The sequence below is a fragment of the Rhea americana genome, unplaced genomic scaffold, assembly GCF_003343005.1.
Source record: "Rhea americana isolate MKP2758 unplaced genomic scaffold, rheAme1 scaffold_50, whole genome shotgun sequence".
In the NCBI taxonomy this organism is placed as follows: domain Eukaryota; kingdom Metazoa; phylum Chordata; class Aves; order Rheiformes; family Rheidae; genus Rhea; species Rhea americana.
Window position 1 is genome coordinate 4,828,755 of NW_028186646.1, and position 22,304 is coordinate 4,851,058.

A 22,304-nucleotide genomic window follows, 5' to 3' on the forward strand; every position below is an offset into this window, starting at 1 on the left:
ACGCCTAAAACAAGCCGGTGCGAAAGACGGGCAACGGCCCCGGGGCCCGCGGCGCCACCCGAGCCCGCCCTCCCCAGAGATCCCGCTCCGGCCGCTGGGCCAGAAACGTGCTGTGCGCCCAAGAGGTGCGTGTGTCCAAACGTGCCTGTCCCGGGCGAAAAACTGCCTCGCAGGGTACAGGCAACTATTCATGGACTCTGTATCAAAGTCCTACTGGTGTATTGTGTCTGTCTCAATAAAATTAATCTCTTTAAAGCCCAGCGTCTCACAAGAATACCTGCAGTGTTCCAGACTACAAGGGCAAATATGTTTTTCAGATTCTGTTTTTATGGACGGATTAAAGTTTATTTTCCATAATAGGGCACCTAATAAAACTCATAAAGCTCTGTCAGTCTTACAGCTGGTGGCCCCATTTAACACTTTCACTTCGTAAATCATTTTACGATTTACCAGGTGTTTCCAAAACTGAAAGGAGAGAGGTGGTGGGGGGAAAAAAAGGGAAGAAAAAAAAGTAAATTAAACTCACTGAAAATATAGACACAGTCTTTTAGCGGTAGATGCATTCGCATTGTCGTTTGGAAGGGCTTCAAAGAAGGTGTCGATCTCAACAGGGGAGAGAAGCCTTTTAATCAGGCTTTCCCACGGTCTTTTGAAGCAACGCGGCTCACACTCCCCGTGCAGCGCTGCAAAAGGCTCGTGGTGATCAGCGGGGCCCCGGTAACGGCAGCGCCCGGGGATGCTCAGCTCCGCGCCCGGCCTCGGGGTCCCTGCACCCTGCCCTGGGGTCCCTGCACCCTGCCCCTGTCCACCTCGATCCTCCCACACTCAACCCCCAAACAGTCCCATTTGGCCCCAGTGCCCCTGCACCTGCCCCTAGGGTGGCTCCACACCCAGCCCCTGTGGTCCCCCAGCCCACCCTGATCCCCCTGCGCCCAGCCCTGGGCAATCCCTGCACCCAGCCTGAGGCTCCCCGGCCCCGGCACCCTACCAGGTCTCCTCACAGCCAGGTCTCCCCTAGGCGCGCCTCACCCTGGGGTCCCTCTGCAGCAGCCCCACGGAGCCCCTGGCAGGGCTCAGCTCAGCAGCACTGCCGGGCCCATGGGGCCCTGCTGCCTCCCCAGCCCAGCCCAGCCCAGCCCAGCCCAGCCCAGCCCAGCCCAGTGAGGGCTTCATCCACCCCCCGGCTGGGATTCCCTTCTCTGACGGGTTCCCTGCCGCTGGGCACAGCGGGTAACAAGCCTTTTAAAACCTTCCCTGGTGTACTCGGGACGTGGTAAACATGAACGTGGACCTTTGGTGGAAATTTTACTTTAAAAAGCAACACAATTTAGGCATGGATGTCATTAACTGGAAATTTCATAAGCATTAAGTGCTAAAACAAAAGGACCAAAATAGGATCCATATGTCCAAGGTAAACCTGCTAAAAGTCTTTCAAATGGGGAACCATAAATATATAATCCCCCTCAAATTCTCTGTGAAACTTCTGGGAACAAAACACTTCACCGGTAGAAGGCGCATTGATTATTTCTGAAGTCTGAACCATTAGGCTCATCCAAAGCCAGGGGCTTAGCATCACTTTGGGTTTTTTCCCCCAGTGTTCAGAAAGACCCTGCACATTCTCCATCATCTTCACCTGCCGGTCCTCTCAGTGCCTGCCAGGGCCGGTGGCAGCGGGGTGCCCGTCAGGGATTACAGTCCTTCAGCCCCAAATTGCTGGTCCGGCTCCAGCCAGAGCTAAATGGTGAGTGATGGTGGGAGAGGTACTCAGCGACAGTGATATTTTTTATTTTTGTTCATTTTTCACTAGTGCACCTGTGATCTGGATCCCATCTCAAGCAGGTGAGGGATGTCCCAGACCAGAGTAGGTGATTTTATCTTTTCTGTGAGCTTTTGCCCAGCAGAGAGCAGGGTGGTGGAGGCACGTCTCCTGTGGGCAGTTCCCTGCGAGGCACCTGCTTTGGGTGAACTCACGTCCTGGGGCCCCGCTGGCATCGAAGTGGAATTGCCTGGGATATTTAAGAGACCAGAGAGGTCATCTAGTCGTCTTTTTTTGATCACAACCTATTATTCCAGCTTTGTTTTGGAAAAAAGCACTGGTCTCGCCAAGGCCCAGCTACCTGGGACAGGCCCAGCAGATGGGAAGAACGAGTCCTTTCGCTGCCATAAAACATCACGACTTGCAATGAACTGTGTAGCTGCAAGGCCGAGCTCTGTTTTACGGCTTGCAGGACTTTTGCAAGCGGATCACAATTTCCTCTAATTAATCCATTATTTGAAATTATTATGCGCAGGGCTCCTGCTAATGTTCTTGGCCGCCTGCGGCTTCTGGCAGGGGACTGGAGGCTGCAGGCAGAGCAGGGCTGTGCAACGCCGGAGGTGCCGAGCAGCCGCCCGCGCGGCGGCCGGGGGGCTCGGGGGAGCCCTGCGCCCATGCAGCCGGGTCGCCGGCCGTATAAATGTGGATAAAAAGCAGCCGGCGTGCATTTGAACCGCGGGAAGGGGAGGTGGTCGCGAGCTGGAACGGCACCTCAAGGACCGGGCCAGGTTGTCCACGGCTCGGTGTCCCCAGCCGCCCCCTCGGGCAGGAACGCGGGTGCTCCGGCGAGCCTCGCTGGCCGCCCGCGCGCCCCGGCTGTAAAGCACGCGTCACTGCCGCAGCGAGGTGCGATTTTAGGGATGTTAATGAGTAATTACATGACGGTTGTCCGCAGTCAGTGCTGTTAATCACCGGGCTCCTGCCAGGGAGAACCGGGGCGGCGATCCAACCGCTTCAGCAGGCAGCTGCTGCCACCTCGGCCGCCTCCTCCTGCCTCCCAGCTCCTGCTCGGGGCCTTTCCCTGCTCCTTCTTGCTTCCAGGACTTCATCTTTAGGACTGACAGACACACTTAAAGCTTACATTTGAGGGCCAATTTTTAGCAGTAGGGTAATGTCAAAGCTTAACCCACTCTTTTGCAAAAACTATTGAGCCTGCGCCTCGGCCAGCTCTGCGCCCACCTTCGGGTGGCCCGGGCCTCCCCTGGGGGCTGCCGGGGGGAAGCCTTACTCAGCCCCACCAGGGCAGCAAAACCCAGCCGGGAATAGAGATTTGCTTCTCCAGCCCCCACCAGTCTCAGGTTTCTCTAAGCTCGGAAACCTCGTGTGACTTTGGGGAAAAGAAGAGCAGTCTGGCAAATGCCAGCGGCTCGGGCGTCTCTCCAGAGCTGCTTCTCACGCTGCTTCAAACCACCGGCAAGAAAATCGAACGAATTTGAAACCTGCAGCATCTTTCGAGCCTGGCTGCTGCCCTTGGCCGCATGAGGAAGCGGCTCCGAGACTCTGGCTCTTGCGGGCAGGCCTCGGGGGAGCAGCTTTTGCTGCTGAAGGCGACACTTCACTTCCCGCTCACTTTTTACGCCTTTATATACTGCTTCCTGATCTGGGCTGTGCAGTACCTGCATAGTCCTTGGCATGCCAAAAAACTTTGGGAGACCAACAGGCTTCTTTTCATCTTCATCCCAACAAACCACTCAGTTAGGAAAATCTGAAAATCAAACATCACCCAGCCAACTTTTTTTAAGGGTGAACTGAACTGAGTAAGGGGGGAGGGGAAATCCATCCAGAATCCAAGTAAGGCTTTGGCTGCGGGGGAGAGACGACTTGGGGAAGATGCGAGCCTAGAAAATAAGGTCACGATGATTTTCCCCCTGCAGGGTGACGCTGAGCACATCTCGACTTACCGTCTCCGTACTGGAAACGGGTGCCGCTCGCTCGGCTGGCTGCAGCCGAAGGCTGCTCCCGGGGCGCGCTTCCCGTAACGCTGCTCCCGGCCTGCTCGTGCCCGAGAGAGGGCTGAAGATGCTATTACCATCTGCACGGTAAAAGGATCCAAAATCCAAAACGGATTTTTTTAATGAAAAATGCGTCATGCTTGGAAATCTTTCTTTAAACAATTCAGAAAGGGCTCTGTGCGTAAGTTTACCGTGCATCCCCCATTCCAGTTGCATCACGTGTCTCAGTCATTTTGAATTTTGCTTCAAAGCCGCCCCTCCACCAGGAGAGAGCTGCTTTTTGTGTGCGAAGCGCTCTGTCCGACGACAGAGGTTTTCAGAAACGTTCGGTGCCAGCTGGCTCTTCCTAAACTGACCCTCGGTAGATGCTTCCTCCGTTTCCGCTGGGCGTTATTAGGGAAACCACGCGGTATCCGATTCGGCGTGGTGCACGCATCAGGACTCGCGGAGGGCTGCTGTAATTCACTTGCTTTTAGAGCGGGAACGCAGACTGACGGTAGCACAGCTGTTCTGCAGGAGCAGCTACGATTCGCGTTGCCTGCAGGCCCCCCGGTAAACTCGGCTTTACCGGAGGACGAAGGAAAGTTCCTCCAGGAGATGAAATCACGAGGAGCGGCAGATGGTAAAAGAGTCATTCCTTCACCTACCATTTCCTGAAATCGGATCAATCCAAAACCTCCTAGATCCTTTTAGATTTTTCCTCCCTTTGGAAAACCGATCCCACAGATGAAATCGCCTCGTCGAGACGAACGCTTAAGACTGCTTCATCCCGCCAAAAGGTCACGCGCGTCCCCCGCGCCAGGAGCTCTGCTCGCGGTATGGAGCTGCGCCTTGGCCGAGGCAGGGCAGAGGAGCCGGCGCGGGCACTTTCCGAGCGCCGTCGGCAGCCGCTCGGCGGGAAACCGCGGCGATAAAAAGCCCTGCAGAGAGCTGGAGCGCTCAGGTGCCGCGGCGAAGCCCTGCCAAAAGGACTCGCGTATGATTTATCAGGGTAACGCTCTGGCCAAAGCTGAAAAACAGACTTTGCTGCCCTGTTAATTTTGATACAAAAACCAGAGAAAGTCTAAGACATTATTGTCCAGTTTAAAAGGAAACAAATTTGAAACAGTGATAATAGTTGCAAGTGGATATACTACTTTGCTTAAAGGGGAATTGAAATATTCTGCTAAATATGAATCTAAATTGATCTTTAAATGAATCTAAAGATCACGCTGTATTTTCCACTAGTTTATCAGACATAAAAATCAGTGTTTTAACTGTAGCAGCTTTTTTTTTTCCAGTGCAGTTTATCCTTACCGTTCCAAGCTGCTTTCTGCTCATGAAGTACTAAACCCACCACCACACACACTTTGTTGAAGAATTTTGGACATTTTACATAGCATTTTTTATTAGAACGAACAGGGAACATTCCTTCTGGAGTTCGGACTTTGGCTAGCAGACTAATTAATACCCGGCAGGCAGAGGCGTTCTGCGCACACCCGTCACTGAACGCTTGCGCTGGGGCGCAGAGGGAAGGCGTCGCAGGCCCTGGTAACTCCGGCGGCAGCCTCGGCCGGCTGCTAGCACCGAGCGCGCGGTTTGCGGGAAAGCCACTTGCCAGCGGCTGCGCTTGCGGCACCGACAGCACTGCTGCAAAGAGATGCTTTGGTACTGCTAGCTTTGCCAGTGACAAGTTTCTTTCCCCCCCAAGAAGGAGGGGGGAAAGTAACATCATCTCAGCTTTTCTATCCATATATGCCTTATACTCTTGGGACATGACTGGCCCAACAGGACTGACAGCTCGCGGGACTTGGGCACGTGAGACATTAGCAAGGCTTCTAGCTCTGACAAGCTGTGACAGTTTGGCTAGTAGGTAGTGAAAAAATTGTCAGATATGGCTAGAGCCAAGACTCAGGATCTCCTGCTCATCCAGGAACCATCAAATTTCTATTTGACAAGTTTTTCCCTCTCTGAACCACAGCGTCAGAATGTGACGCCCAAAGCAACCGTCCTTGTACTGCCACTGCTGCATCGCGGACTGGCAGTGTGTTTTGGCTGCTTTCCTTGAAAACTCAGTTTTCAACAAATTTATGTTTATACATAAACGTGACCAAACTAAGAGCTGCAGGCAGGTAAAAATCTGTTTTCCCCAGAAACAAAGTCATGTCTGAAGTAATTTACTAAGTTAGAACAAAAATGTACGAGATGTTGGGAATAATAATTAATGCAGATTCATTTTCTTTCTTTCTTTTTTTTTTAAACCCCCACAACCCAGTAGTTGTAATTTTAGACTATAAGGTTGAAACCATCTCCTCTAATTGCACAGCAGCACCTGCATCACAGCGCCTCAGGCAGCTGCAGCAAGTGAGCTGATTCAGACCCATAAAACACTAGGCAATATTTCCTCGGGCAGCAAAGGGTGCTCAGTTCTGATCACCTAGGAAAGCAACTGAGCAAGGAACTGACAGCCTGCCACATTTCAAGGAAGATGGTTTTAGGTTTGTCTTGAAGAGCAGAGTTACCTCCATTTCCCAACTGCAGCAGTGTGTTTCCGTTTATATGTCATTAAACCACAGACATGCTGAAGCGCTGGGTCTCCCGCAATCCCTGCAAAAAAGTGTAATTAATTCGGTAGCCACTGCCATCTAACAGGAATGATTTTTACTTACCGAAGTCTCATGCAGCCACTGCAGCCACAGTTTCTAGGGACTTGCACAGATTTTCTTTGCCCAAATTCAGCTTCAAAACGTAAAATCTGAGGTTTGGCACAGTTGTTTGTGAAGGAACTCTTCGTATGCACTCATCAAAGCTGTGACTTAGGTATCACAAAGACGGTCCAGTCAAAACAGTGTCAGTGCTTCTGCTGCCCATACTGCTCTACTAATTGGTACGATTTTTTAGAAATATTTTTATTAACATTTTTTCCTCTTTTGTCTTTTGCATGTGAGATTTAACTGTGGGGAAATAGCCATTTTGTCGTACACCTAAAAGCTGCCACTAAAAACGACGCAAACAGAACCGCCCCTCCCGAAACTATAGTTTAATATGTAGTTTGAAGGCAACAAAAGAAACGGCCCAGTCAACATTGTTATACAAAGAAAGGTACATTTTTCTTAAACATTTGAGTGGAAAGTGAAAGCAAGAGAAGGTATTTTCTTATCAAAAGACTGACATTGGTATTATTCTTTATGTCTAGTAAAATCTGATTTTCACAAGCAGTAAGACTGATAACTCCAACTTAAAAAGCTGAGAAAAGCAGGTGAAAATAGCATAAAGCTATGCTGCGATCTTTAAACCCAATATAATTGGGCAAAGTCAGATCATCATGGGCTTTTTATTTTAACTTCGAATCCAGCTGAGATCTCTTCCTGACCCACAGTCACATAAACAATTCACAGAATTAGCTGATATATTCAACACTTTTTAAAAAAAGTTACTTTCTTCCAAAACAGACTCACCAGCAGTTATGCCATCTAGTGGCCTGTTTTTTCAAAGTACAACGATTAGTTATTAAAAGCTTTGGTTAAAACTGTAGAATACTGATCACTATATGTTAAAAAAAAAAAGAAAAAGAAAAGAAAAAAAAAAAGAATAAAAGAAAGGTTAGAATATCCAGTGCTGAGCACTGCTGCTGACTGGAAGTACAATCTAAGAGAAATTCAGCCTCTTCTCTAAATGTCAATAATCGACTTGAAGTACAGATACTGAAAAGGCATGTTACAGAAAATACTTATTCCCCTTTCTTTAGAAAGGTCCCATATAACCTTCAAACTTGTAACTAGCATGTAGAGTAAAGCAATTGTTTACATCAAAACATCAGATGCTTCACAGCAATACCATTCCCCTCATTCTCTGTTCTGGGTCTGAAAGGCTTACGTAAAGCTTTGTATCGTCATGTAGACCTCATTTTTCCCATATATGTTTTATTTGAAAAACAGAATTATAGTTTCAGTCTGGATTCTTTTGCTTGCAAAGCCTTGCTTGCTAGTTCAACTCTTTCTTTTAAGAAGCTAGCTTCTTCACCGCTTTTGTGGGCTTGCACATTTTTCAGTAAGAAGTGGGTAAGGAAAAGCTTCAAACCTTCCCGTAGCATTCCCAATTTCGGGTTCTCAGATATCCTGTAAAAATACAGATGAAAACAGTATTAAATTTCCTTCTGTTGATAAGTTAAGTTTTTAAATTTTTGTTCTTCAAACAGACCTGCGGGAAAAAAAAATCAAGCTATAAAAGGAGCTTTTCTGAAGAGGCTTTCAAATTAACAGTAAGTCTACATTGGTTTGGCAAACAGCCCAATGCACTCAATGTGCAATTGGTCCTCAACAAAATGGAATATTAATGTAAACAACTACATTACAGTCAAATCTGAGGCAAACACCCTCTTCAAACTTCCTTGTGTTTCAGCATAATGGTTAGAACGACATCACTTAACTTCTCTAACACAACACTGCAAGTTTAATAGAACAAAATCACAGAATCACAGAAGAGTTTGTCAGAACAGACCTCTGCAGGTGATTTTGTCCAACCTCCTATGACAGCAGGGCTAACATTCAGGTGTGGGCAGGCTGCTCAGTCTTACCCACTCAAGTCCCATGCATCTCCAAGGACAGAGATTCCTCAGCCTCTGGGTAAGCCACTCCTCCGCATAACCACTCTATGAGCAGTTTTTACTTATTTCTGATCAGCATTTTCCTGCCGCAATTTGTGATCACTGGTGCTTTTCCTTTCACTGTACACCTCTGAGAAGAATCTGCTTCCATTTTCTTTATAATCTTCCTTTAGGTAAGGTGAAAACTGCCCTCTCAATCTTCATCTTCTCCTCTCCAGGCTAAAACCCCAAGTTCCTCAGCTTCACCTTGTACATTGTGCTCCAGCCCCCCCAGCCATTTCAGCTGCCCTCTTCCAGACTCTCTCCAGTTTGTCAGACTCACTCTAGCACTGGGAAAACCTGATACAAGGCACAGCATTTGAGGTGCAGACCCCTAAGTGGCAAGCAGAGGGGAACGATACTTTTGCTAACTTAGCCCAGTATGCAGTTAGTCTTCATCACTGCAAGTGCGTGCTGCTGCTGCCTTGTGCTTAACTCCTTGTCCTCAAGGGCCTCCAGATAATTTTCTGTAGTCCTGTTCCCAGCTAGTCACTCCCCAGCCTGGACTGCTGCAGGTGGTTATTCTGTTCCAGGTGCAGGACTTTGCATTCCTCTCTGTTCCACTTTGCAGTTCCTGTTGCCCCATACATTCAGCTTGTCAGGGCATAACTGAATAGTAGCTGCATCCTCCACCTTATCAGCTGCTCTCCTCAGTTTGAGTTTTATCTGTGATGACTAGTAAAAAGTTACTTCATTTTGGTTGAACTGTTTCCAAAGTATAGAAACCACTGTTACAGTTCACACACTAAATGTTTATACAGCGATAAAAGGTCAGCCACCTGAAAAACAAACAACTAACCTCCCCAAACAACAACAACAAAAATCTTTCTTCCTGGATTAAGTTACAAATTAAGGCTGTTTCCAGAAGAAATAGAGTACAAGTGAGAACACTGGGTTTCTTGTGACCTATATTCTTCCAGACTGTATTAGGGATGAGTCCAAAGCACTGTAAACAAACTTTACAGAACTTGAGGATATTTACTGGTATCTTTGTAGCATGTTAAAAATAAATAAATAAAGGAGGAGTCAGAGTTACATTTTAGTCTCTTCAGTAGAATTATTTCTTTTGATCACTTTGGAGAAGGATTTAACAAAGGATCCCTGTCCCATATACAGAAAAAAGATATCTGGACACCATTATTTTGAAAAAAATCTAATCTTTCACTCAGTAACATTTCTTTATTTTCTTCCCTAAAGAAATCTGTGAGCCACAAAAATTGCTGTGAGATTGAATCTCACTACACACAGACGGTAAAGCAATAAGGAAAGCAAGTAAGTACAGAACTCTGTTCATGAGAATTCAATGACCAAAATGACGCACTGAGTATGTGAAAGCCTTAATTATTTTGTGCAGAATTTTACACAGTTCTATCTATACCAGATTCTATATTAACACATAAATTATATATTCCCCCCTCTGCCCCTTGCTTTAAGGGATGGACAGCTGGTATTTGGAGAAGGCACTGTGTACTTCCAAATAAAATAGGCAAACCTCTCATTTGTTTAATCACTACTCACCAAGGATTCCCTGGAGATCTCTCTGATCACTTACCTCCCAAAAATGTCACTAAGGTCTTCAGCATCTGTTTTGATTAATAGCGTGCTTAATACTTGTCGCAAGAAATGGACATTGGGTTTATCTAGTTCACTGAATTCAATTACCTAGTTAACCATAGAGAGAGAATTAGAGTAACAATTCAAGTATTTCACACGACTGAACTCTCTTTACAACAAACAGCTTTTAGCACATTGACTGGCCTTCCCTATATCCTGAGTCTGAAGTTCAACACAGAACAGTGAGGTGAGAACATCACCCCCAAAAGTCAAACAATAAGAAAGCAGTGAAGTTTCTAAGGAATAACCTGTCCACTAGTGCCAGAATAGCAGGATATATTTTCCAGGAAGATAAATAGTTCAAAATTGAGGACAACGTAGAATACTGCCTGCTTAATATGTTTCAGTTACTCTTTTGAAATAAATTCTACACACTCCTCTTCTTGAAATCCAAGTGCTCAGTAGATTTCTACTTGTTCTATAAAATCAACATTGGGTAAAGGTCATGGCATGAAATTCACTGATGAAATTTGCTAATGTAGGGTTCTTAGTTCTAAATCTGGATACTGCAAAAAGCAAAAACCCAACGTTCTTACAACTATTCTCTATATAGAATGGTCCAGGGTAGTCAAACTATTAAAATCCCTGCAGATCTAGCATGCTTTCATTAAAGCCTTTCGCAATAGTTTGATTTGGTCAAACCTAAATCTCACCCCACATCATCACCAACAGAACTGCTTGTAGCTCTGTACCATCATTTGTACTGCTCTGAGAAGGTTTACTGGTTTGGGAGCAACATCTAGCCCAAATTGGTTCTCTGGGTTTATTACTGCAGCAAAACCATCCTCCTTGATTAGGGAACATGTGGTAGTGTGACACAAAAGCCCATAAGTTTTTGTGCAGGAGCCACCTGGGAACTAGCATAGAGGGTGGCAAGTCAGAGCTACTGAGGCCTTTCCAGACTGAAGTTATCTCCTGATACTTTTTATTAAAAGGATTCTTCAGGAAGCATCCATATTCTCCAGGACCTTGATACTCTTGGGTCAGTCCAGCTCCTCTTTCCCCATAGATTACTGGGGAACATTATTGTTATCAATGGGAGCATTAATACATTTGCTTATTAAGCTGGTAATTTTAGGATAGCTTTCATCTTAGCTCATCACTAGCTGAATTACTAGCTAGGTAACAGAGAACATGCATTTTCCACAAAACTAGCAAACATAAGGAGAATATAGAAATATTTTAAGAAACATACCAACCTTGAGAACTGAAAGTGGTAACGATTTTGTCCTTAACAAGTGAACTAACAGTGAAATCAAATTGGAGACAGCAGTGGTTGACAGGTTTCCCAAGTCTCGGATTTTATCCCAAATACTGAACTGAAATGTCATCTAGATGGCAAAATAGGAAACACCATAAATCAAGCAACTATTTAAACAAGGAATAACGCAACAACTCCTTTTTGTCTTCTATTCTTTATGAACACCTGCTTGTTTAAGAGATATTCAGTAAGACTATTCAATTCTTTTAAAAAGTGTAAAACAGAAAGAAGCAAATCTGTTGCAGAAATTACTTTGTTTCCTACTTAGATCTGACCATGGGTGTGTCTTACTAACTGCACAGGTACATGAGTATAATTTTTGTCAGGATCAAGATCTGCATAGGTATTTCTCTGCTCTCAGATATTTAACGAATGTCTTTCTAACCACAACAATGACACCACAATAAAGCATAAACAGGTATTTCTTCACCTGGAATCGTCTTTCATATTCACAAAACTTGCTGGCCAAAAACGCATAAAAGGGGTTATATGTCTTCTCCTGTAAGCAACAGTAAAGGATAATGTGAACAATTTCTCTCTCTTGTTGATCTTTCAGTCCAAGCCTAGAATTTAGTAAGAGAATAAAAAATAGTTTAGTAAGGAAAAACAACTGCCCCAAAGAAAGAGTTACAGTCAACACATGAGAATAATATAAGAGGAGGGAAAAAAAAAGTCACTCTTAATTCTAGTTGTTAAAAAGCCCTTAAAACACCAAATGGAAACAAACTGCTAAGACTGCAGACTAACCCAACATCCCTGTACAGAAACACTACGTGTATTGGAATGCAGTAGTATGGTAATGCAGTAGTACCACTGCTAAAGGACTGGCTGCAAAAACAAGACTGCAAGGTCAGGAGTGGAATGAGACAAGTATAATCAGTCCCCGGGGAAGGAAACGTAGCCCACCCCATGTTTGTACCTCTCCACAAATGGAAACAGAGGAGAGGCCCTGCTTTCACCGAGTCAGTCCCTACTGGGGGGGACTTTGAAAGCTGTAGTAGTATTGCAGCTAGCACTGCAACATGGTAAACCAACATAGAGTGTAAATAGTGAGGTAAAAACTGTAGGATGTTATTTTGGTTACCTCACACTTGTATCTGTGGTCACAGGAAAGAAAAACAGCCTTTGGATCAATATAAGCCTGTTATGAGAAACACATGTCCAGGACTTTTCACTTCTGTGGTACTTACTGGAGATTAAAAAGATATTAAGGTATTTTTCTTATTTAATTGATGAAACTCTTTTCATCTCTAGGTCAGTTCAACTCCATGTTAGATAATAACTTAAAGTTCATCTTTGTTTGATAGTAGCCTAAGAGGATGCAGTCAGTGATTTCAGACCTTAGAAAAAAAATCCTGAAGAAAATAAGTCTGTATCAATGAGTACCTCTGCTGGCTGTCTCAGCATAAAGGCCAAGGACTCCATAGCCTTCACACGTAAATAGCTGACCAGTCTGAAAGAGGGCTGAGACACTTTGGCAAGAAACAGTAACTAACTCGCAATGTACCTGCTCTGTGAATAATATGATTTAGTTTCCAGGGCTGTCAAACGCTTGGCAGCATTAAAACCCATTAAAATGAAAAATGTTTAATATTATAATCTGAATAATGTCAAATGAAATTATTTTCATTGCTTTAAGCTCAAGTTTCATCTGGCATTAGTAAACTCAAATGTATTTTCTAAGTAAATTAGACTCTACCAGAACTTGATCTACAGATTGCAGAGTACAGATTGTCAGGGCTCGTGTCTACTCTCCGTTGGTAGTGTACCCCTCCAGGCATCTGCCATTGCATTTGATCACAGATACATACCAGATTTAGAGAGAAAATATTATCATTTAGCAAAAAGCCCAAAACAAAACAGAATTTAAGGTTTTACAATATGAAAATCTGGGATAATTTCTATGTTGATTGCTAATCAGCAGCAACAACTTCAAGTTTTGTTCTCTCAAAAGAAAGTATCGCTCTAAATGCCAGGCCAGTACTGTCAATCTCTTGCTCTCCCATCAGTCAAGTTCTATCCGATTTTGTTATAGAGCAACTAATTTTTTCTTTTGGGGTGGGGAGGGGGGACATGGGGACAGAAAACCCCCACAGTTCTCAGCCAGCTGAAATGAATTTAATAGATGACTTGTGAAATTATAATTCAGCCACCAATTTGGTACATTCTTATTTTCCTTGCTCATCATCACTTCTGCCACAAATCATTTATTTTGGAAATATTCATGTTGCCAGATGGTTGTAACCAAGTAAATCAGTATTTTGATATTCAACTTTGTTCTTATCTTCAGTTCACACACCTAGCAGTGCTTTCTCTTTTTAAATCTGACATTCCTAGAAATCAAGAATTGAAGAGTCAGGATTGTCTTTCAATGCTTAGCTCCATTATAAAGCTATAAAGATTTGCTAACTCAATAATCTTGGAGAAAGAAGCTGCAGCCACCTCACCTATTAAATCATTCGTAAGGTGCAACATGACCAGAGACTTGTATGTTTTAGACCACTTAAAAACATTTCCCCCAAGTATGGAATAATCGCCTCTAAAGTAGGTTAGTTTTCACTAGTGAAAGCCTGAGAGAATCACCTTTATATCAAAAAAACCCAACATTCCAAGAGACCTTTTTATGTCAATTCAAGTGATTTTAGCAGATGCAATCACATACTCACAATCCTGAGTATACAGACAACATTGTAGCAGGATATCCTCAACTTCTACAACTGTTTCAATTCTTTATGTAATGTTAATTTTCTCAATTTCTGAAACTCTGTGAAACAGCTTAAAAAAATGCCTCTCCATCAAACCTAAGTGTTAATTCCCCCTCCTATATGGATCTGTGGTCAGCTGCTTAAATGGATCAGGCCTCACTCTCTCCTCTGTGTCTCCAGACCTACTCCCAAACCTCCCTTCACATTGGCACTTCTGCAGTCAGAGGTTGAGCCACTTCAGGGAGCTATTCTGGCTACAAACTGATCACCTTCATTTGCTGAAAGGAGAAGAAAGATAGGCAAAACTATAGCAGCCTGCATTTAGAATGATTTGAATTGCCATTGAACCACATCTCAACTCTGTCAGAGAGTTAGCAGCAGATAAATCAACAAGCATAGTTAAAATATATGTACTTCTCATGCACTTCTTCAAGAGACTGACACCAAACATATGAGTATAAATTCTCATACACTTTGGAAAGCATGTTCACATTAAATTTTTAATTCCTTTACTGACAAATCTGCGTACTTTCCATTATTCTCTGCCAGACACAGGATGATTTGAGAATTCTTCTCTCTGTGCGTTTGCTGTATAAAAATCAGTTTCAACACATAGCAGGAAATCTGCAGACACAGTTTTTCTGCCAAGTCTGTGTGTATACAGATTTGTATACTGGTTTAAATAGCAAGGATGAGAGTCAAGGATCAATTTGCAAATTGAACTACCAGGCCTTGGCAAGAACTGCAGCAGCAGCTAATTTCTTTTAATTGAATAGGCCATATTAAGATATTGGAAAGACTCCATCAGTCTTAAATCCAAGTTGTGTTTTACAGAAGTGGCATTTAATCAAATATTAGTGGACTTTATTACAAAGACTATTTTGGTTTGGTTAGCAAATTAAATAATTGCATGCCATCCTGATAGGACAACTCCCTTGAATTACAAAGCTGGAACAGAAGAGTTCAGACCTGATCTCTCCCCTCCCAGTTACTACAAACTTACAATTAGTATTCTGACAAACACAAAGAATAGCTCAGTTTGAGCTCTTCGCTGATCACATCATCTTCTAAAGAGCTGTTTGCCAAATGGTAGGGGAACCAGTCTTAACAGGAGAGGTGACCCTGGAGCAAATCCAAAACTAATAAATTCTGCAGGATTGAAGTGGAGGTGCTAAAACATTGCCAGATCATGCAAGTATGGACAGAGGTCTACAAGGTGACCTAACATGGCAGCAAGAGGGGGCAAGGAGCAAAGGAAGAGGCAGCAGTAAAGAAATCTAGCTATAAACCCAAGATATATCCAAAAGGGTCTTAGAGACTTGTCTTATGAAGAAGTAAGCCTGCAATAAACTTTCATATGCTGGACTGGGATCCTCAACTCCACTACAAAAACATACAGGCTCCACAAGTCGAAAAACGCTGTAAGTAACATAACAGTTCTGAACATACGTGACAATAACGAGGGCTATTCCTTTCCTCTGACTGCCAGTCACCTCTTCCTGCTCCCTAAGTAGTCCTTAATCACATCAGGATTTTAGCCCCCTCCCTTAACCCTTTTACTCCCTTCTCAAATGAATGCCAAGCTACTCACTCCTTTGATTGCATTAGCAGTTAAATGCTCTTAAGCGCAGCTCCAAAAGTTCCCTCTACTCCACACCAACAATATTTTATTTTTCCACTCCTCCCCCCAAAAAAAAGCTTTTTAGCCCTGGGCTTTCCTTTGTCCTCCTCTGCACTTACTTCAGAAGCTTTTCAAAGGCATCCAGGAAGTCTTCACTTGTCATTAAGACACAAAAAATACCTCTTCTGATATCAGTGTTCATTCTCTGCTTACGAGCAAGCTCCATTATCTTTGAACTCACCTGAAAAAAAAAGCGTATTTTTAATGCTATTTTATTTACGCTTGCTTGAAGAAAGCAATTTCAGCACAACCTCTAACATGACCATTAATGAAGAGCTCCAGGAAACTGAAGCATCAATCCAGCAGAGAGATACAAATCATCAGGAGCTTGCTTTTAGCTAGGGAAATCTAGTTAAATTGTGCCAATTATTTTTAAGAAGTGCTTCTCTAAAGGTAAGTGACCACAGTCATCTTACCACGCTACTTTTAGTATCTGCTTAGATATATGCCATTCATTGACAGACAACACTACCTTGTAAGATTTCATGCTATTAATGCACTGTAGATCAAGTCTCTTCTTCCACTTCATATAAGAAGTTACTTTTGCAATTCTACAGGATTAGAACAAAACTATATCATAATACTCGTAATAACAGTTCTCAGGAAGGACATGCACAGTTTTTTAAATGATAAGAGCAGGTTTTATAATCTAAAGGCTTAATCTTACAAGAGTCCATTAAGCTTGTTTTGGTGAGCTGCGAAAGGAGCTCATCCACCTGTATCAATATTCCAAATACTGCTGAGACTTGGATTTACCTTTCCTATATGCAATTTTTGCTGAGTCTTGCTGTTTGTATCTTCTATCATTGGTGCTCCACTCCAGGATGAGCCTACAATCCACCAGCGACCAACCTTATCAGCATTGAGGAGAGATTCCAGGGAGACACGGAGCTGAGTTTCTTTTCCAGAACCACTGTTGTGAACCTTGAATAACAAAATAAAAAATCCAGAAGCTTTTAGTTGAAACATTTTTTGAAAAACAAGTACTTTAAGGTAACAGCACAATTTAATAATCTTCATAAAGGTCTTTACATATTGCTTTTCACAACCTCTTCTTTCAGGCAGCAGCTTGAAAAGAATGTACAAGTTTTCCACATAATCTAATTCTTCAAATACAAAAAGTTACTTAAACTTCAGAAGTTTCTAAACATAGCTTTAAAGTGATCATCAGTTAAAAAGTTCCAATCCTAAAATCAGATTAGAATTCAAATTTTATGTTAACATTGAAAATTAATTGGTTTTCCTTGCAAAAAGCTTTTGATCAAATAACATAATAAAATTGTGACAAGTTTTGTAGTATCAACAAGACAGCCTAAGAGTTGGATTTTTTTTTTGTTGTTGTTAAAAAAAAGCTCCACCTACAGAAATAGCAGAAATAGATTACTTAGCTTATTTTTGCCTGGTCTATTATTGCCAACCTGAACATCCTGTACTTACACCAAGTTTCAAAAAACTGCAGTTCCCTAGGTGTAGTTGATAAGTAGTGCAGTTTTCAGGTTGGAAATAGATGGAGTCTAGAATCAGATTCAAATCTAGTGAAAAAGAATTAGTTCTCAATCCAATGAGATAGAAAATTACTTTCACATATTTATATTGAGTTGTTTTAGATATCTAAAACCCTCCAAGCAACTGGAACAATTTAAAAAGTGATTTTTTTTCTAACGGAGTTTTAGACTGCTAAATGAATTCCAAAGTCCTATTCATAGCTCAGTAGGGCTCCATATACTACTTTTGTTACTTCTGAACACATAGTTTAAGAACAGCTGTACTACACGTCAGGAAGTATCTTACCAGTGTTCTTTGCAATTTGCGGAGTTTTTCAACTGGTTCAGGATCATAACCAGGAATCTTACGCATGTCGTTATTTCTCAGTGCCAACATAGTCTCTAGCATAAAACGAACCTATTAGGAAAAGAAATGCTGCTGTGGATTATATGCTGAAGTAGTTTACTTAATAAAGTGTACTTTGAAATTACTGTTTTGTGAGAATAAGCAGCTCAGCTAGCAACGTACATTGTATTTGTGTTCGAGTGATCTAAATCTCAGAGAATAATGCTTACTTTAACTCCCATTATCTTTGTTTGTGTTCAAGCTTCAATTCAAGGCTTAATCTGCTAAATAAATAAATGAATAGCCTGAATCATCATTTTTTTAAGGTGTACAAAATATCATGAAACAGAAGTATTGTTCATTGTATAATACCACAGCAGTTCCAGTCACACTCACTACAAGCATGTATCTGTGTCTTAAGAAATAGGAGAGAACAACTCACAAGAAAAAAGTAACTCAACACAACAACTGGATACTAATGGTAACTTAGAATCTAACTGGAGTATAGCATGAAATTTGTTAGTAAATTAACATATTTAACCAAGCACTTATTAAAGCCTATTCAGAATAGAAGATCTTTAACATACACATACCCTAGTCTGATCCTGAAGTTTCTTCTCCACTGTGTTTGCTTTGCTCTGCGCTTCACTAATCAGTTCCTTCAAAGCCAATGGATCATCTCTTCTTAACGAAAAGCCCACATTTTTCAGAAGAAACAAAATCAACTCAATATCCTTTTCTGTGAATGTGCTTACAAGCCTCTTCAGAATATCAAAGATCAGGAGGGAATGAACTACGTGGAAGTTATACAGATGGGCAATCAAAGCAAATAGATTTTCGCATTCTTTCCCTTCAGCATCACTTTTATAGACTTCATCAAACTTCTTCACCACAGCTTCCAAAAAGTGAGCACCAACCTATCAATAGTTCCATTTAGAGGAAGAAAAAAAAAATCCATGCAGTTAAAGATTTTTAAAACTTCTGAAAAACATTAAATTTGGGGGCAATATCAATGTTAACTTTAAAGAAACACTGTTGTTCCTCTTCACTAATACGGATGCTATGCACTTAAATATACAAATAGTATCTAAACTCTTCCTAAAGTGTATGTTACACCTCATGCACGCCATCCAGTTGCCTTTCAAAATCTGTGCAAGAAAAGTAAATGTTATGAAATCAAGGCACATATCTATCAGAATGTACTTGTGTCCACAATTTACACTGACACATGCTAGCATCTTCCCAGCTGCCAGATCAGCATGCTGCTACTGCTAGTCAAGCTGCATGTCTGAAATCAAATACACCAGAGTTTAGCACTCTAGAATAAAACATTTATTGCGGTGCGGTGGGGTGGGGGAAGAGTGTGAAACAACCCCCAACATAACAAGTTTTCTCAGTTGCTGAGCATGATTTAGGCTGATTTTACAGTGGAGATAATTTTGGAATATCTATCTTTGCATTTATGAAGAGAAAATTGATGCTAAAGATTGAAATAAAAAGCCAAGATAGATGTGGGTAGATAATCAGCCTATTATTAACCTAATCAGCTAAGGTACAAACAACAAAAAAAAATCTGTTATTGTTGTGCTAACATTTGCTGACTGATCTTATGTAAAGTTTAAATTCTCATAGTAGCACTCACTTGTATTGCAAGTCTTGAATAGTTCAGGTTTAAGCCTTACACAACAGTCATACTACACAATCATAAAAACAGAGATTGGAACTCCAGCTTCTCCATTGCCTGAACTTATTTTTAAATGCAGTTGTGTTACATTACCACAGTTTTGTGCAGTTCATATTCTAGGTTTATTTTACCGAAGAAAATAATGGGGCTTTATAATAACGTATTCAAATAGTGCAGACTCAAAAACTGTAAACAGTCACTGGTACAGAAGACCGTCTGTACCAGACCATACCAGACCAGGGTATCAGCTATCTATTATTAGGTATTTTTAAGTGTCAACTTAAAGTTAACTCTAAAGTTAAGAACGAGAACACAACTTGATAGAAACGTAATGCTGGAACATCTCAACCTCTTTAGAGATATTTCATTGAAATTAGCTAAAATCTTGCATTTGACACTATTAATTTCACCTTCTTATTAGTAAGCAAAATATCTCAATCATTTGTCAGGCTTATAAGTGTAAAAAACTCCACCAGGTTTGCCAAACTTCTGGACGTTTTTGATGTTCTGGATTCATTTGTAAACATAATTAGTTTCACTGACAATATACACGATTGGGCTTTAAAGAATCTCTACTGATATAAAGTAATTTCTGTAACTGCAAAGCTTTCCATATTTGGATACATATAATTCAAGAATGATGTCCTCATATACGCAAGAAAGTGGCAAAGGATTAGTGTAATTAAAGATGAGAAAATCTGAAGAAAAGCTGAAATTCAACACTATAAATGGACGCAGAAAAGATTATTCACGATTTTCATGACATAAGCAATGCTTTTGTGACAATGAACAAGTGGTAAATCACGGACAAAATAGATCAGTCTAAGAAAGGAAAAGGGGACCAAATCTGTTACTTTAACTTGTGAATGTCTGGCTAATAACCTACAAATACAGCTACAACTGTCTTTTAATTTCTGCTTATATGTTACTATATAGCATCACTAGCGAGTGCAATATAGTGCCATGTATGCAGAAATAAAAAAGACAATCTAAACAAAATATCAAACACTGCATAATACATGCTATAAAACAAAGTCAGTCCCAACCACAAGATTTACCTCAATTCCTACTGTATGATGAAGAATGCTGACCAAAAGGACATGCTCCATCATCAATCTTGTAGGCATTGCAACTGCAGTAACACAAGCATTCATAAGAATATCTGTTAGAGTTTCATTCATGTCCTTTCTACTGTTGGCCATGTAGAGCTCTTCCAGTTGTCCACTGATGGAGGACAAATTTGGTTCACTCAACCTGGTCAGAAATAAAATCTAAAGTTTACTATTCTTCTCTCTGTATAGTTTCACAATTTTCATCTAAATCATTTTTCTTAAGCTCCACTAGTTTTCTAAAAAGAGTGAAAAACTGACTGAAAAGATGACCTTTTGTATTTTCCCTTGTTCACTAACCTGAAAACTGCAGTAAATATCATGATTTTGTTGGTACATAGTTAAGATCTGACAGGGATCTAACATTTAATGGGCACATTCCTACCGACACGTAGAGAATTACACCTAGCACTGACAAGCAACAGGTGTCTTAACCTTATTTTTGACATTCTCAACTTCTATAACTACCAACTTTGTTGGTAGAAATTCTTCAAAGATAACTATTATTAAGGATAGGAGTCATGATTGCCAACTTAAAATCAGTTTGCAAAGAGAAAAGTCACATCCATGCCTCTTTTTTGGGAATGATGAGCACTGTCACATAGAAAGATTAATGACGTGCTTACTGCATTACCTATTAATGAGACCATTCACCATTTTCTTCAGTCTTCCCAATTCTTCTCTTTTTTTGTCATCTACTGCCTCCTGAGCTTTTCTCACTTGAGGGGGAACATACTTTGTAGCACTGAGACCAAGACTCTTACCAAGAAAAGAAAACAAAAAAGATAGCAGATGAGAATAGCATTTGAAATATTTGAACACAGGTACACGTTTCTATTTAACATACCAAATTTTCAGCTAAGTGTGCATTCTACCAGCCAAAAACTAATGCCAAAGGAACAACTGCATACAGAAAAAGCATACAACAAGTTATCAGTTATGATCAGCTTGATGGCAGCAAAATCCCTTTCTCTTTAATATTTATTTAAGCTCTTTTTCTTAAAGTTGACGTCTTTGCTCTTCGCATCACCTAGCTGGACAACAGATGCCTTCAGAGACGAAAGCTTCAGATGGCCAAAGCGTTTCCCCATGTGGGCTAAACGATCTGGAGGTCCCTCTCTTCCACACCCCCCTACAAAACCCTTACGAAACATGCAGGACCTCTAGAGACACCCAGAAGAAGTCACACTTTGGCTTGTGACTGATAGTCCTCTTAACATAAGCTCCCAGTAGAAGTGGTTAATCCTGCTGCATCCCTGTTCTTAAATTCTTGCTGGGGAATAGCACCACTTTCCTTTCTTCTTCTGTTATTCGCTCATCTCGTATATACAGACAGGGCTACTGACCTCCCGCTTTTGGGTACTGCTAGGAGGAAACTTTATCCTCTGCACATCGTGCTTGTCACTGGGACCTGGAAGCCCTCAGAAGAGGCAGCTGCTGGACCCCACAGCGCTTCCACCCGAGACACCACGGCGCGGGGCTGGTCTGGGCGGCTTCGCGCTGCTCCCACGCAGACGCGGAGCAGAGCCCGCTCGACGCCAAGCCCGTACCTGCTCCCGCTCCGGGGCCAAGCTCCCGCTGCCCTCGCTCTCCCAGCGGCCTCCCGCCTCGGCCTCCTCCATCGCGTCAGAGGCCTCCTCCAGCTCCTCCTCGTCCTCTGGCCCCTCATCTTCTTCCATCTTCTCCTCGTCCTCGAGCCCCTCATCTTCCTCCTCCGGCTCCTCCTCTTCGAGCCCCTCATCCTCCTCCTCCACCTCTTCGTCCTCTGGCCCCTCACTTCCCTCTGCCGGCCCCCGGCCCTCGCCGCCGGGCCCCTGGCCGACCTCCTCATCGCTGCTGGCGTACAGCCCGGCGAGGGTGGCCCGGGAGCCCAGGGCGCCCAGCACGTAGCCCAGCCCGTCCCGCACGAAGCTCTGCGGCAGCTCAGCCGCCGCAGCCGCGGCCCCCGCCGCCTTCCTGCGGCGCTTGCCCAGCCCCAGGCGCCGCTCCAGCCGCCGGATCTCCTTCTCCTCCGCCGCGTTGGCCTCC

At 42.7% G+C, this 22,304-nt stretch overlaps 1 protein-coding gene across 1 annotated transcript in view; it reads right to left on the minus strand.

Moving 5' to 3' along the window:
* Positions 1-6,014: 6,014 nt before the first annotated feature.
* The window catches only part of NOM1 (nucleolar protein with MIF4G domain 1), a 16,776-nt gene continuing 486 nt past the window's right edge, over positions 6,015-22,304 (minus strand). The window contains exons 2-12 of the mRNA XM_085317727.1: positions 21,827-22,300; positions 20,911-21,035; positions 20,226-20,421; positions 18,077-18,400; positions 17,445-17,555; positions 16,410-16,577; positions 15,713-15,834; positions 11,698-11,830; positions 11,206-11,337; positions 9,945-10,054; positions 6,015-7,865 (exon numbers count right to left, since the gene is read on the minus strand). Of these exons, the coding sequence (XP_085173853.1) occupies positions 7,688-7,865; positions 9,945-10,054; positions 11,206-11,337; positions 11,698-11,830; positions 15,713-15,834; positions 16,410-16,577; positions 17,445-17,555; positions 18,077-18,400; positions 20,226-20,421; positions 20,911-21,035; positions 21,827-22,300 (2,073 nt within the window). The 3' untranslated portion in view covers positions 6,015-7,687. The remainder of the gene's footprint in view (positions 7,866-9,944; positions 10,055-11,205; positions 11,338-11,697; positions 11,831-15,712; positions 15,835-16,409; positions 16,578-17,444; positions 17,556-18,076; positions 18,401-20,225; positions 20,422-20,910; positions 21,036-21,826; positions 22,301-22,304) is intronic.